Source organism: Aspergillus eucalypticola, assembly GCF_003184535.1.
Source record: "Aspergillus eucalypticola CBS 122712 chromosome Unknown BO83scaffold_6, whole genome shotgun sequence".
NCBI classification, from domain to species: domain Eukaryota; kingdom Fungi; phylum Ascomycota; class Eurotiomycetes; order Eurotiales; family Aspergillaceae; genus Aspergillus; species Aspergillus eucalypticola.
The window spans coordinates 547,298-560,910 of record NW_020290280.1 but is presented as its reverse complement, the minus strand read 5'-3'; the positions used below and the strand labels follow the sequence as shown (position 1 = coordinate 560,910).

Genomic DNA, 13,613 nt, shown 5'->3' with positions numbered 1-13,613 from the left:
GGAACAAAGGTGGACAAATACCAACGCGACACACGTCCTTAACCTTAACTGACTGATCGCAAATGCATTGACACGTATTGAGCCATTTGTTTGAAGGAATCTGACAGATTGTTAATTGTCATCATAGCCGATGGAGTAATTACTCCAAAGGTGGATTGTTACATACGATGTACTACTAAAGGCTTCGGGGAATTCTTTACCTACTAACAAATTACTCTGTCCTCTTACAAGGATACACTCAGCTTCAGTCACCGCGACCGAATACTTAAGTTCCCAATCGGGTATGGGGCGCTCGGGGCTCGTCAGCTGAACTCCTGGACAAACGGTCCTTTGCTTTTTACTCTACCTCCTGGTTCGTTTCACCCGGCTCATCCTCGTGCCTCGTGCTGAACACTCCCCAGCCTCACGCTTGTGGGTCAGCGGAGATTGAACATCAATTTTGTTGTTCCTGGCAGCGTTTTCCCACCAGATCTACCTGCTAAGACCGATCTAACATAACTAGTTAATCAGTCAGTTGGTTCCTATCATGCGGCCAGTTGCCGCCAGAGCCCCATGATCATATATACCCACCAAGAATTCGATCCAGACATCGTAAGCTAGGGAGATACCGACTTTGAGACAGAGAAAATTCACGGCACACAAAGCAGTGACTCACCGAGGAGTAGATACGAACTTGCACGGCATCTTCCAAGACATAAACAACTGGCCCAGTCAAGGAGGGAGGAACGCTCCTAGCGTGAGGCGGTGCACGCGGGCGGGAACCGTATAAGAGTGGAGGACATCCTGCTGCGAGGGACGGCAAGGCCTACTATTTGATTGGGGCACGTTCCACTCCCATCCACAATGCCAACACCAACATCACCTCAGCAAACTGTGCGGCCTCCTCGCAATAATAGAAACTCACAATCTCCATCGCCACTACCGTTCCTAGCGCGCCTTATCGTCAGGCTCCGCAATATCTGCAGCACAATTATGGCATCCTATACGTTGAAAGAAGTGATCGATAGGGGAAAGTTCGAATCACTTAGTGACGAACGACTTGTTGATCTCCTGTATCATCAGTTCAAACCGGTGATCGACAGACTCAAGAAGGTGGAACAAAATATTGAGGGGGACGATGCGCATCCCCAAGGATTACTAACCCGGGCAGGCGTTGGGGGAAAACGCAATGAAAATGATTATAATCTCACCCCCTCCCGATATCTTTTCAACGGCGAAGATTACTCAGAGGTGAACCGAACCTTGACTAATGTTCTTGCGGTGCGATGGTTGCTCGTCGGGGATTACCGCATCTTTACTTGCCATCAAAAGGGACCCATTAAGTTAAAGATGGAGACTTTTGAGGAATTTCGCAATCTCATTGACCGGTTCCGAAATAAGCAAGATTGGCTAATGGCCTTGATTGTGGCTCTGGTCATAGGTGACGTGGGTAAAGACGATGAGCTAGCTAAAAAAGTGCGAGCTCATTTCAAGATTCCATCAGACGAGAAAATGAATCACGATACAGTTCTCGAAAAGGCCCTTGAAATGAACATCATCAAGTCTCCCTCTCCACCATTGGATTTAGCCCTTGAAATGAATAGCATCAAGCCTCCGTTTCCATTGGATTTACTGCCGCCTCCTCGACAAGATGATGTATTTCGAGGAGTGAGACTGGGCGCCAAACTCAATATCCCACAGCTAGCCCAAGGTGAGAATGTTCCAGGAAGCCTGCAATGTCTTCACGATCTTCAAGGCCAGGAAAGCGCCTTTGATTTGAAATATCTTGAAATCATGTTCGATGTGGCTGGCGCAGGGGCGCATGTTGATGCTTGTGGTTCGGTCCGGATGATTGAACCGGTCTGCCAATCATTCCTACTTACTTATGAGATCCTGAAGCGCGTCATATCAAAAGAGATCACTATCCAGGACGCCTACAATAAAGTCTTGCAAAATCGAGGCCGTATCTTATCCGACAAGGGTTATCCAGAGTTATCAACAGATAAAAAGCAAGATCGGGCCCTCTTGCGCCTGTATGCAATGGGCAGGGTAGCAGATATCGACTTGGCAGAACGCTTCCGCAAGGCCCTTCTCGGCCTCCCAGATAATCATAGAGCTGAACTTATCCAAGAGCTTAATCAGAGCGGTCTGGAAGGTGAACAAGCTGTAATTCTTTATTACATGCCCGCACTGTTTGCAGAATTACTCCGGCACACCCAACAGGCTTCTGAGGAAACGCAAATAAAGGCGCTCACGTCGTTGATGGGCTTTATGAGACGCACATATATCGGAGCAAAGAATGTACCCGGTGAAAAGAAGCTCATTATTGAGTGTGATGTGTCTGGAGCAAAGAGCAAGATTCAAGCCCCGGAATTCCCAGAAGACCTTACTGGGTTGGACGACTATACTCTCCCATCATTGGGCTCTTAAGGATTCTCAATTCTGGTAGCTTAAACAAACTCGCTCCTGCTTCATGTGAAACTGCGCGCTACCTTCGTTCTTGGTCGTTGTCGCGGCCAGACAACACTCGAACCTTCTGTCCACACCATCTTACATCACACATGATCTTCCTTTATGTCTGCATGCTTATTCGCTCCAATCTGCCTTTTCCTTTCTAGGTGGAAGGGCTGATACCTTTACGATTGCTACGACGTTCATGACACGACAAACGGCGAACGCTTTGCGTCCCAATATGAGGATCCTAGAAAAAACGAGAATTTCTGGGTAGTAGTATTATTTTACATGCTCTGAAAGATACCACTAGAATGCATTGGCCATACACAGTGGGACAGTCTCGCGCTCAGCTAGCTCTTTGGCCGATAATTTACTTGCTTTTCTCCGATTTCGTAATTCGCCTCTACTAATAAAGGCATCACTGTCATCTCCAGCTTTGCTATCATTTACTGCTACATAAAATCCCCAAATACAAACCCCAAAATAGCCAGTCAGCGCTCACCTGGCGTGCAAATTCTACGCTCTGACGAGGCCCTCTAACTCATGAAGCGCGCCCTTAAATAAGGTGCCGATATTTAAGACACATGAAATACATTCGACAGTGCTATATCAAATATCCTTCAATTAAATTAGTTTCCTAGGTCAAACTCTTCACACACAGCCTCCGCAAACAACCTCACCCCCTCCTTCAGATCTCCCTCCTCCGCAGCGGCGAACGTCATCCGAAAATGCAGATGGTCCTCCCTTTCCTGATTCGAAGCGAACAGCGACCCTTTAGTCACAAGCACTCCCTTCTCCAAAGCCTTAGCAACAATTCTCTCCTCCAACCCAACTATCTGCGCACTAACCTCTCCCAGCGACAAATCAGACAAGCCCTTAAGCCCAGGATGCTGTCTCCAGCCAACTTTAAGCCACAAAAACATGCCGAACTCCGGTGCATTCCACTGCACAATCTCCCTGGGCAGATACTTGTTGCAAGCATCAAGAAGCACATCCCGCCGCCAGCGATACTCTCGCGAGAGGTGAACAAGCCACGTGGTGAACCCATCATGCCCCCAGTTCTCATCGAGCAGATTCCACAGCATAAGCTGGGAGGGGCCGCTAACAGCTAGAGTGCTTACTTCCTGGTATGCGTTGAACTTATTGATGATATGCCTGGATGCCGTGACCCAGCCGGCGCGCAACCCGGGAGCGAGGATCTTGGATGCTGAATCGAGACGTACCACGCGCCCGGATGTGTCGAGGGCGAGGTAGGAGGGGATGGACTCGGAGCGGTAGACCTGAGCGGCTTCGTCCTCGTAGGCATGGTGATTGGTATCAGTACCATTCGTTTCGTTGGCCTCATAGTGATGGCTGTGGTAAGGACCCATCCTCAAGAAATAGTACGGGTCATCCTCGATGATAATGAGATCATGTTTCTCTGCGACATCATAGACAGCTCTGCGCCTTTCCCGAGATTGGCTGACTCCCGTCGGATTCTGACCCGTTGGGATAGTATACAGCACGCGTGGCCTGGGAGACTGAGCATCATCCCAAGAGGAAAGTACCTCATCCATTGCATCAGCCCGCAAGTCATCCGCATCCATCTCAATCCCCTGGACATTAACCCCATTCAACGCAGCACTTTCTAGTGTTCCGGGGTACGTATATTGCTCCGCGAGAATGGTGTCCCCGCGATTACAGAAGATTCTAAATGCCACCTCCGTCGCGGCAGTCGCTCCACAAGAGAGGAATGTTGCCCAGTCTGCATAAGGGGGATTGTGAACGAGCTCAACGTGCTCGGTGATGAATCGGAGTAAGTGTGCTGATCCGTTTGCGAGGCAGTAGTTCATTGCGATTGAAAGGTTGTATGTTAAACCGTGTTTGGTTATTGTGTTCGCTGAGTGGCGGTTTTCCTGTTCTTTGGGTAATTGTAGATTGGGTTTTGGTGTAGCTTTACTTGTCGGTTCTGGAGAAGCCTCATTCAGGCTTATAGATTCCCAAAGATAATAGTCCGCTGTTGGTCGTCCTGTTCCCAAGGAGATGATCTTGCGCGGACCGCTTGGGCTGGACCCCTTTTTCAACGCTGAGCCGGTAAAGTTCCGGCTTTCGAGGCTGAGGTGGTGGTCTAGTTGCTTTGCTGATGGTTTTTTCTGAGTATAGGGTGATTTATACTCATCAGAGGAGACGGCTGGGGCAGGAATGAGAGGAAGAGGGGGCGCGGCAGCACGAAGGGCTTTGATTTCGGTGGATTGCAGGCGTGTCATTGTGGGGTTGAAGTTATAGGCTACAGAGTCTGCAAGATGTACTTCATGATGCGAAGGGTTCTCGTCTTTTCTTATAGTCTTGGGCAGGACAAAACATCACTTATCTTGATGCCGGAGAGATCGGAGTGATGTACTCGAACTCTCCGCGTACTCCGCTCCTTGTTGTCTTACGCTTATCGCGCCTTTTTCTTTCTCTCTACCTTTGGATAATTCTGACCGGTCTATAATTTGTTTGACTAACTATAGTGCTAGATTTATGTGCTTCAAGACCCTCACTGGGAGTAGAATTAGTATGAGTTCAATGAGGCCCACTCTACGGTTCATATAGTAATATAATCGCAGTGTCCGACCAAGCCTGCCAAATGATATTAGTATCAAATGCAAAATAAGAGAGCCCCATTTACGGAGTGATCAAATCATTAACTCAAGCAAGACCAGCTTGAGCCTTTTAATTGTCTCTTCTGTCGGGGAAGTAGTATGTCTCGGCATACTCATTTACCCCGCTCCGAGACTCCGATAACGCTACCCACGCCTCTCCGTATACGCCGGTCCGCCCTCGAGGGTGTCAACGCAGTAATTGCACCATTATATCTGCGATTGCAATGGCAACTAGATTAGCCGCATGTGAACCTTGCAGAAGGTCCAAGCTTGCGTGCGATCATCAACAGCCAGTTTGCAATCGGTGTAGGGATGGTAACCGACCGGGTCTTTGTATCTACAGGAGTGCGCCGTTCAAAAGACGAAAGACTAGCAATGCGGTGACAGAGCATACATCTTCTCGTCAGTATGATTTCCCTTTCTTAGTGTCATTCGAATATACATCGGCTAAGACCATGCCACTTCATTCGGCGTCACCACTTTTAGCTCTCCAGACCCATCACCCCCAGCATCATCTCCACCTCATGCAGGAGGAAATAGATATCCCAACCCAGGATATCTTGGGTCGTCCAGCCATGTCGCCATATTCAAACATATTATTTCATCAGATAGTCAAAGTGCTACATCTCATTCGAGCCCTAACACCGCTTCGTGGACAGCATCTCTCTTCCCGCCTGACGATGATCTCGTCGTCCAGCGATGTGCAGATGCCCTCAAAATGCTCCTGACGAGGTTTTCCTTGCCTGCTATGAAAGAGCTAGTAAAGCTGTGGCGGGCAAGGGGAACGAATCTGGCAATTATGGGTGCTATGGTTGATCAATGTGTTGATAACATTCCCCTACCACCCTCATCAACAAACGAAGATTGGCATCTGCTATATGCGAAGTCTCTTCTCACTAACTCTTCCCAGCCGCTCAGATACTCTCAGTACTCTACCTTTTCCGAGTTCTGTGCTCAGTTTATTAATCAGAATATGCGATGGGAAACACTCGCAATCTTCCTCTCAGCTGTGGTCCGCGCCACTATGGATATTCAGTTCTTCCCGTCGCTGTATACGACCGAGGAGAAGAAGTATAGCCTTAGGAAGCTATGCACGAGATTAGCGGACTATGCTCTGGAAATTACCATCTCTCTCGACTGTTTGAATGACCTCCAAGTCTGCTTACAGTATGAGAACTTCATCGTGCATTCCCATGTAGACGGGGACCATAGTACGTTTCGCAGGTGAATGCACCACATTCATAGAGAGCTAATTATGTCCAGGCTACTATTCGTGGCGAAAGCTCGGAGATGTTATATCCTCAATATATGCTCTAGGCTACCATGAGAATCTCGATGAAAAGCCCGATACACCTCGCTTCTTGACCGAGCTACGCAAAGCTGTCTTTGCCCGCGTGTATTCGGCGGACAAAAATGTTGCCATCTTTGTCGGTCGACCGCCTCGCATGAATAGACAGTTCTGCTATTTCCAGATTCCATCAAGTCCGCTTCCCGATGACGTTTGGTTTATCTCCTCTGACAATCCGGACGGGGTCGATGCTCCTTTCAGCTGGGACCCGTCGACTAAAGCGAGCTATATGGCTGAGACTCGATGGACTGCATTGTGTGCTGGGGTAAAAGAGGATATACTCAACTTGCAGAGGAGCCGACCTAGTGATATAGAACTTTTCTATCAACGGGTTGCGTATGTTTTAGTTACAACAGGCGGATAACTGTGTATGACTGACGGAATCAGTGACATCAAAGCTCAGGCTGAAAAGAATTACTCTTCACTGCCTCCGCATTTTCAGTTCCGCAACAATCTCAGAGACAGTACACTGAGCACCTTCGAACGCGACTTCATCGGCTCAGTGCAGCTGAATCACTTGCACGCGCTCTTTCTGCTGAATCTCCTCCTGCTAAGTACTCCTACTGAGCCAGATCCCACCCTCGTGGACATTGCCGAACAGATTCTCTCGGTAACAGTGGACATGGTTCTCTTACGTGACCAACTTACAAACTCTGGAACATGTCTCCTGTGGAAGGTATGTGTCTAGTTCTTTACCCAGCTCGTACCGTAGCCTTGGGGTGACTGTAATTTGAGCAGGTCGCCTATCACTGTCTCCCCGCTGCGGGAATCCTCCTCCTCGCCCTTCTCAATGAGCGGGCCACTCCCAGCATGCCCCGTATAACACGACCCCGAACACTCCAGCACCTGACAATCCTCGCTGCGGAGATTCAAGCCGGATCGATCATTCGGCCTCAAGAACCCAACTATGAGCTAATGTCCAAGGCCATGCAAACGATCCAGAGCTTCCTGGATTCAGTCACTTCTGAGCTCATGCACCCTGTGTCAGACATGACACCTCGCAGTCCGAACCTTATCGAATGGTCCAGCTTTCCTTACCAGCAATCCTTAGACTTTGAGATTGGATTCTGGGAGAGTCTCGCTGACCATCCGCTACTGAGCTTCCAATCTGGGCTTATGGCACCGGAGTAAATAGTTCTTTCATGAAAATCTCTGCAAGCTAATACATATTGACACAATGAGAATGCGGTGAAGTGGTCACTTTCTATGAAACATTCAAAGTATATACCCCATGATCACGTGCCCGTGGGGCGCCGGGGTCGGGAAAACTCTAATTCTACAACACATGACGGAGGCCCGTGGGTATCGATTTAGATATCAGTAGAAACGATTAAATATCGTCTGGATTGCAGTGGACACGTACTAGTGTTGCTTATATCCCTGCATTTTCTAGACCCCTGTATCTGTACGGAGTTGGCACCTTTCGCCTCCATCCCAGCAACAAGTGTCCCAACCCGGGTCCATTTCCCCCCGCTCAATCCAGTGTGATCCACGCTCAGCTGTCCACAATGGAGTCGGAACTCCAAGCACAGATCCCCGGTCTCGACCGCGTGGTATCAGAGTACTCCGTGGGGTACCTGACCCATGCCTCCAAGGCCTATGTGGAAGATGCCAACGCTCCGTCGCCACTGGCCGAAGCGGCCGATATGGTCACCGAGCTCCTCGTCTCCGCATCGGGCGACTTCACCTCCGAGAATGAACAGGCCATCCGCAACTTGGTCGAAAAGTTCATCTCCTCCTTGAGTGCCGCTGATGGAGTCGACGCCGAGCGTCGCCAGATGCCCTTTGCCGCCAAGAAGCTCGACCAGGCCATCAATGTCGGCTCCCAACGCAACATGTCTTCTACTCTGGGTCTTGCCGGAGGTAACGTCGATCTGGAGTCGGCTAATGCCAGAAAGGTCGAGTCTAAGGTCGACCGCAAGAAGCTCGAGAAGGCCGAACGCAAGATTCGTGCCAAGCAGGAGAAGAAGCAGATGAAGACAGTGCAATACGAATCATCCCGACTCCTCAACCAGCCCGACAGTACTATGTCTTACGAAGAGTTCTTCATGGCTGTCAACCCTCTACAGCTGGGCTCGGACTCCCAGTCCAAGAGCAAGGACATCAAGGTGGACAGCATCGACATCTCCGTTGGTGGTCACCGTATCTTGACAGACGCTTCCCTTACCCTGGCGTATGGTCGTCGCTACGGTCTCGTCGGTCAGAACGGTATCGGAAAGTCTACTCTGTTGCGTGCACTCAGTCGCAGAGAAGTCGCTATTCCCAGCCACATCTCCATTCTTCACGTCGAGCAGGAAATCACAGGAGACGACACACCCGCTCTCCAGGCCGTCCTTGACGCCGACGTATGGCGCAAGCGCCTCCTTGCCGACCTGGAAAAGATCACCAAGCAGCTGGCAGACATCGAAGCAGAGCGATCCTCCATGGCAGACACGTCCAAGGATGCCGCCCGTCTGGACCACGAGCGCGAGGGTCTCGACATCACACTGAACGACATCCATTCCAAACTTGCCGAGATGGAATCCGACAAGGCCGAGTCCCGAGCCGCCAGTATCCTGGCTGGTCTCGGTTTCTCGCCTGAGAGACAGCAATTCGCAACGAAGACCTTCTCCGGAGGTTGGCGTATGAGATTGGCTCTTGCCCGTGCCCTTTTCTGCGAACCCGATCTCCTCCTGCTGGACGAACCGTCCAACATGTTGGACGTGCCATCCATTACCTTCCTTTCCAACTACCTCCAAACATACCCCAGTTCCATCCTGGTCGTTTCTCACGATCGAGCATTCCTCAACGAAGTCGCCACCGACATCATCCATCAGCACTCCGAGCGTCTCGACTACTACAAGGGCGCCAACTTCGACTCCTTCTACGCCACCAAGGAAGAGCGCAAGAAGAACGCCAAGCGCGAATACGAAAAACAAATGGCCGAGCGTGCCCATCTCCAAGCCTTCATCGACAAGTTCCGCTACAACGCCGCAAAGTCCTCCGAAGCCCAATCCCGTATCAAGAAGCTCGAGAGAATGCCCATCCTGGAAGCTCCCGAGAGCGACTACGTCGTGCACTTCAAGTTCCCCGAGGTCGAGAAACTCTCTCCCCCGATCGTCCAAATGTCCGACATCGCCTTCGGATACACCCCCGACCGCCCCCTCCTCCGCAACGTGGACCTCGACGTACAACTCGATTCGCGTATTGGTATCGTTGGTCCCAACGGTGCCGGTAAGACTACTGTGCTGAAGCTCCTCACCGGCCAACTCCAACCGACAAAGGGTCTCCTCTCGCAACACGCCCGCCTGCGCGTCGGTTTCTTCGCCCAACATCACGTCGACGCTTTGGACCTGACCACCAGCGCCGTCAGCTTCATGGCCAAGACCTACCCCGGAAAGACAGACGAAGAATACCGCAGACACCTCGGTGCCTTCGGTATCACAGGTATGACGGGTCTGCAGCGCATGGAGCTCCTGTCCGGAGGTCAGAAGTCCCGTGTCGCCTTCGCTTGTCTGTCGTTAACGAACCCCCACATCCTGGTTCTGGACGAACCGTCTAACCATCTGGATATTGAGGGTATGGATGCGCTGTCCGAGGCGCTGCAGAACTTCGAGGGTGGTGTGGTGATGGTCTCTCACGATGTTACGATGCTGCAGAACGTTTGCACTAGTCTCTGGGTTTGTGATAACGGTACGGTGCATAAGTTTGATGGCTCTGTCAATGCTTATAAGAAGTTGATTAGCTCTCAGGCTAATGAGGCGGGTGTTGTTGCTGCTCATTAAAGGGGGGGTGGTAATGGGCTCACTAGTAATGATAAAAAATTATGGACTATTCTCAACGATGCATGGTTTCTTCTTTTACGTAGTAGCGGTTGATGTTTGCTGAGTCGTAGATTTCTGTACCTGGTCTCATATGCTACAAAATAGTTACTACGTTCTACCGTGGACTAGTTAGTGGTCGGAAGGCATAGCTGGCCGCTGCATGCTCATTCCGAGTCATTGAACTAGCCACTCCAGAATGAAAGGAGAGCATACGGTATCTTGCAGGATTTACTACTTGGGATCATATTAAGGGTTCAATGGTTATCGCCTCTAATAGGTTTTTTTATGTAAGCACTATTGAATTGAACTTAAAACATTCAAGCAACGAACCTGCTCCGCTCGGATATATAATTCCGCTGTACTTCCCAACCGTAGTACTCCTGTAGTGATAGGTTTCAGCAATCCGGACCAACACTTTCACTAGGAACTTTCTAGTAAGTATTAAATATAGTCATATGAGCCACAGGAAAAAAAAAAAAAAAAAAAAAAAAAAAAAAGTAGTGTTGAATTTCCTTCTTCTTGATTGGTCACAAGAGATCTAGAGGAAGGAGAAAAAGCGCCAAAAAAGAAAAAGAAAGGGCCGAACGCGATTTGAACGCGTGACCTTAAGATCTGCAGTCCCACGCTCTACCCCTGAGCTACCGGCCCTTCTTGTTGTTTGGTTTGCTATTTTGTTTGACTCTTAACCAGACAATTACTTGAAGGCTATGCGTGTTCTTGGTCTCCTAGCAACAGGCTCAGATTACATGCAGAAGGAGTGTCTTTTCCTATCGTCAGTAGTGGTTGTGATGTCTATGATTGAGTGCGCTTTACTTTCGTATTTAGTCTCTCCAGTTGTATAATTACCAATATTCCTAGTAGCTGGGTTTTTTTAGATCAATTGTAGCCATCTCTTCTACGTAGATTCGTTTACAGACCAGCATCCGAAAGACTCGTCATCGCATCTATTTGAAGACATAATGCAGTAGGATCATATATACTATGCTGATAAGTATTTACTTATATACTATACAATCCACCCAATCTAGAACCCCTCATCATCACCGCTATCGCCATCGCCATCAATATCCATATCATCATCCTCGTCGTCAAGTCCCTCGAAGCTCATGAATTGCTCGTTCTTAGCATCGGTTTCTTCCTCAACCACGACGCCATCTTGGATTTCACAGTCCTGTAAAAGAAGTTAGTACAAAACTTGTGATACATGGTTTAGCATTATTCAGACGCACCTTGAGTACGGAATCCTTTCCGATCTGACTGTATCTGCCGACTATGTAATTGTCAATCATGGTCCTTATTCCCTTGAGTCATTTCAATTGTAGAAGACTTACCGATACATCCTGTAAGGACACACTTGGGTCCGATGACTGCGTTGTCCATGATGACACACCTGATTCATGTTAGAGACTAGGAGGTGGATTCTAGATCCGTGGAGCTTACCTCGTGAGACGTGCGCCACTGCAAATCTTGGCGTTGGCTGAAATGCAGGACTCCTTGATGACACACTTTTCCTCGACCTTTGCATTTTGTTAGTGTTGAAATATATGACACTTGAAGGTTCAGAATGCTTACCGTTACATTGGACCCCAACAAGCAATCGCCCTTTGTGACGATAGACTTCGAAGCGACTGCTTCCGGAGTAGCAATCTTCGCGGCATGACTGAATGGCGAGGCAGCAGCGCGGCCAACCTCTTCAACAGACTCGAGCTTGGCAAGACGCAGAGACATGGCCAACACCAAGGCAGCACTGTCCACGCGCCGAATGAGTTGCTTGGACGACTTGGTCGTGTATGCGAGGATGGGCGGAACTTCCACAGAGGACTCGGTAGATTTCGTGCTGCGGGACTCGGAACCCTGAGCGTGCGTAGTGGTCATGCTGCGAAGGTCGATTTCCTCCTCCAAAGAGTCACCATCATTGCTTCCATGATCATCTTGAGTCTCCTTCTGTCCGCCCACGATCTCATCGATGCCGAGCTTGGCGCTCAGTCCACGCTGCCACCCCGCTTTCGCCCAGTAGCCGATCAAGTCCTCACTTACGGATTCGAAGCGCTCCTGGTGCTGTGCGAGCGATCGAACCCACTTAGGCAGAATGTACAGGTGTGCATCGCGGTAGCTGGTCAACATCTTGACCGAGGCATGCTTCTCCACCAGGGTATGACGAAGCAGAAGCCCCTTATCATTCTCTACCTGCTCTTTCAAGGTATCCATGGGCATTGACAGGACGAGTTTTGAGAGCTCATGACGCGAGACAGAAGGCACCTCATCCTGGTCGAGAGAAGTAATCGCCACAAAATCGGTAGGCTCTTTCTTGATCTCATCTTGGATGCCTTTCGCGGGATAGAACACGGACAGACCTCCTTGGGCAGCGGGTCCCAATTCACTCTGCGAGGCAAGCCATGCCTCAAGCAAATGCTCGCCAGGGATATCGCACAGCAGATCACAACTCAACAGCAAGAAATTGGATTGGATGCAAGCTTGTACTTCGGGTAGACGCAGTAGTTCCGCGGTTCCTGTCGTCATCTTGAGGTCCTTCGGAGCAATGATCGTGGGGGAGGGCGAAGAGAGTGACGTGAGGTAGGGGTTCTGTTGTAGAGCGGCCTTGAGGGGAGCCAGAGCGGAGGGAGGTGTGATCAAGACGATATCTGAGCCGTTAGTCTTTCACTTCAGCAAAGACCGCAAGATCCAACGGCCTCAAGAAGGCGCATTGTCGTCGCTCACCATGTATTCCTGCGCGCTTGCACCAATCCAGCGGGTAGTATACCATCGGCCTGAGCTGCGCATTCATTGGTATTAGTGACTGCTTGGTCTGAAGTCCCGCGCGGAGAATTTGCCAATACATACAGCGATGGGGATTAAGCATTTTGGGTTTTCTTCGGGATTAGAGGAGATGGTGTTCAAGCTCTCACCAGGACCACAGAGGATCAAGGCTTGGAAGCCACTGCTCGGTACTGGCGTGGCGTGGACCATGTTGGTTTGCGATTCCGAATTTCTGGATGACTATGACAGAACCCCGCGGACAATGGTGGTGGGGTTGAAGACAGGGATTGGGAGCACTTGAAGGTGCAGGGGCTCGAGACAAGTGCTTTGAAGTTATCCTCAAATACTGTCAGACAATTAAAATGAGCGACTGAAAGTTGCAAACTTGCAATGATTGTCAAATGCCTTCCGCAGGAGGAATAAGTGCGAAGCGCAAGAATGGATTGTGATAATAATTCATCTCCGCCCGAAATTTTGCCCTCGGTCACCGCTGTCATGCCGACAAACAGAACAAAAAGTCTCACCGCCTAGACTAATTATACTACTGTAGTCAATTATCCTGTGAGAGTCTAGGCACTGCAGTCTAGCCATGATTTTACCTCCTTCCTGCAAGTCATGCATCCGGACTGTTCCTGTCCAACAATTGGC

General features: G+C 49.7%; 5 protein-coding genes and 1 non-coding gene across 6 annotated transcripts; 3 read left to right on the top strand and 3 right to left on the bottom strand.

The window, feature by feature from the left end:
- Nucleotides 1–843: 843 nt before the first annotated feature.
- BO83DRAFT_396812 (uncharacterized protein) lies at nt 844–2,409 on the top strand (the record flags this gene model as incomplete). Its single annotated transcript, XM_025533156.1, has 1 exon — nt 844–2,409. One exon carries the CDS (start codon nt 844–846, stop codon nt 2,407–2,409), a length of 1,566 nt encoding a protein of 521 aa, XP_025390593.1.
- A 653-nt stretch (nt 2,410–3,062) lies between these two features.
- Nucleotides 3,063–4,896, bottom strand: BO83DRAFT_461017 (aminotransferase-like domain-containing protein; the record flags this gene model as incomplete). Its single annotated transcript, XM_025537233.1, has 1 exon — nt 3,063–4,896. Exon 1 carries the CDS (start codon nt 4,677–4,679, stop codon nt 3,063–3,065), a length of 1,617 nt encoding a protein of 538 aa, XP_025390592.1. The 5' UTR covers nt 4,680–4,896.
- Nucleotides 4,897–5,281: 385 nt separating this feature from the next.
- BO83DRAFT_356185 (uncharacterized protein) lies at nt 5,282–7,536 on the top strand (the record flags this gene model as incomplete). The annotated part of the gene is made up of 5 exons (XM_025529185.1): nt 5,282–5,484; nt 5,544–6,268; nt 6,321–6,741; nt 6,880–7,081; nt 7,144–7,536. The coding sequence occupies 5 exons, from the start codon at nt 5,282–5,284 to the stop codon at nt 7,534–7,536; spliced, it is 1,944 nt and encodes a 647-aa protein (XP_025390591.1).
- A 210-nt stretch (nt 7,537–7,746) lies between these two features.
- BO83DRAFT_376352 (putative AAA family ATPase GCN20) lies at nt 7,747–10,210 on the top strand. Its single transcript, XM_025530690.1, has one exon. It carries the CDS (start codon nt 7,914–7,916, stop codon nt 10,167–10,169), a length of 2,256 nt encoding a protein of 751 aa, XP_025390590.1. The 5' UTR covers nt 7,747–7,913; the 3' UTR covers nt 10,170–10,210.
- A 574-nt stretch (nt 10,211–10,784) lies between these two features.
- Nucleotides 10,785–10,856, bottom strand: BO83DRAFT_t95. The gene has a single exon. It is a non-coding gene; the product is annotated as a tRNA-Cys (tRNA).
- A 323-nt stretch (nt 10,857–11,179) lies between these two features.
- Nucleotides 11,180–13,371, bottom strand: BO83DRAFT_333223 (translation initiation factor eIF-2B gamma subunit family protein). The gene is made up of 7 exons (XM_025528328.1): nt 13,050–13,371; nt 12,927–12,981; nt 11,781–12,850; nt 11,649–11,725; nt 11,540–11,598; nt 11,438–11,478; nt 11,180–11,379 (listed from the first exon to the last, which is right to left on the bottom strand). The coding sequence occupies exons 1-7, from the start codon at nt 13,173–13,175 to the stop codon at nt 11,233–11,235; spliced, it is 1,575 nt and encodes a 524-aa protein (XP_025390589.1). The 5' UTR covers nt 13,176–13,371; the 3' UTR covers nt 11,180–11,232.
- Nucleotides 13,372–13,613: the final 242 nt, after the last annotated feature.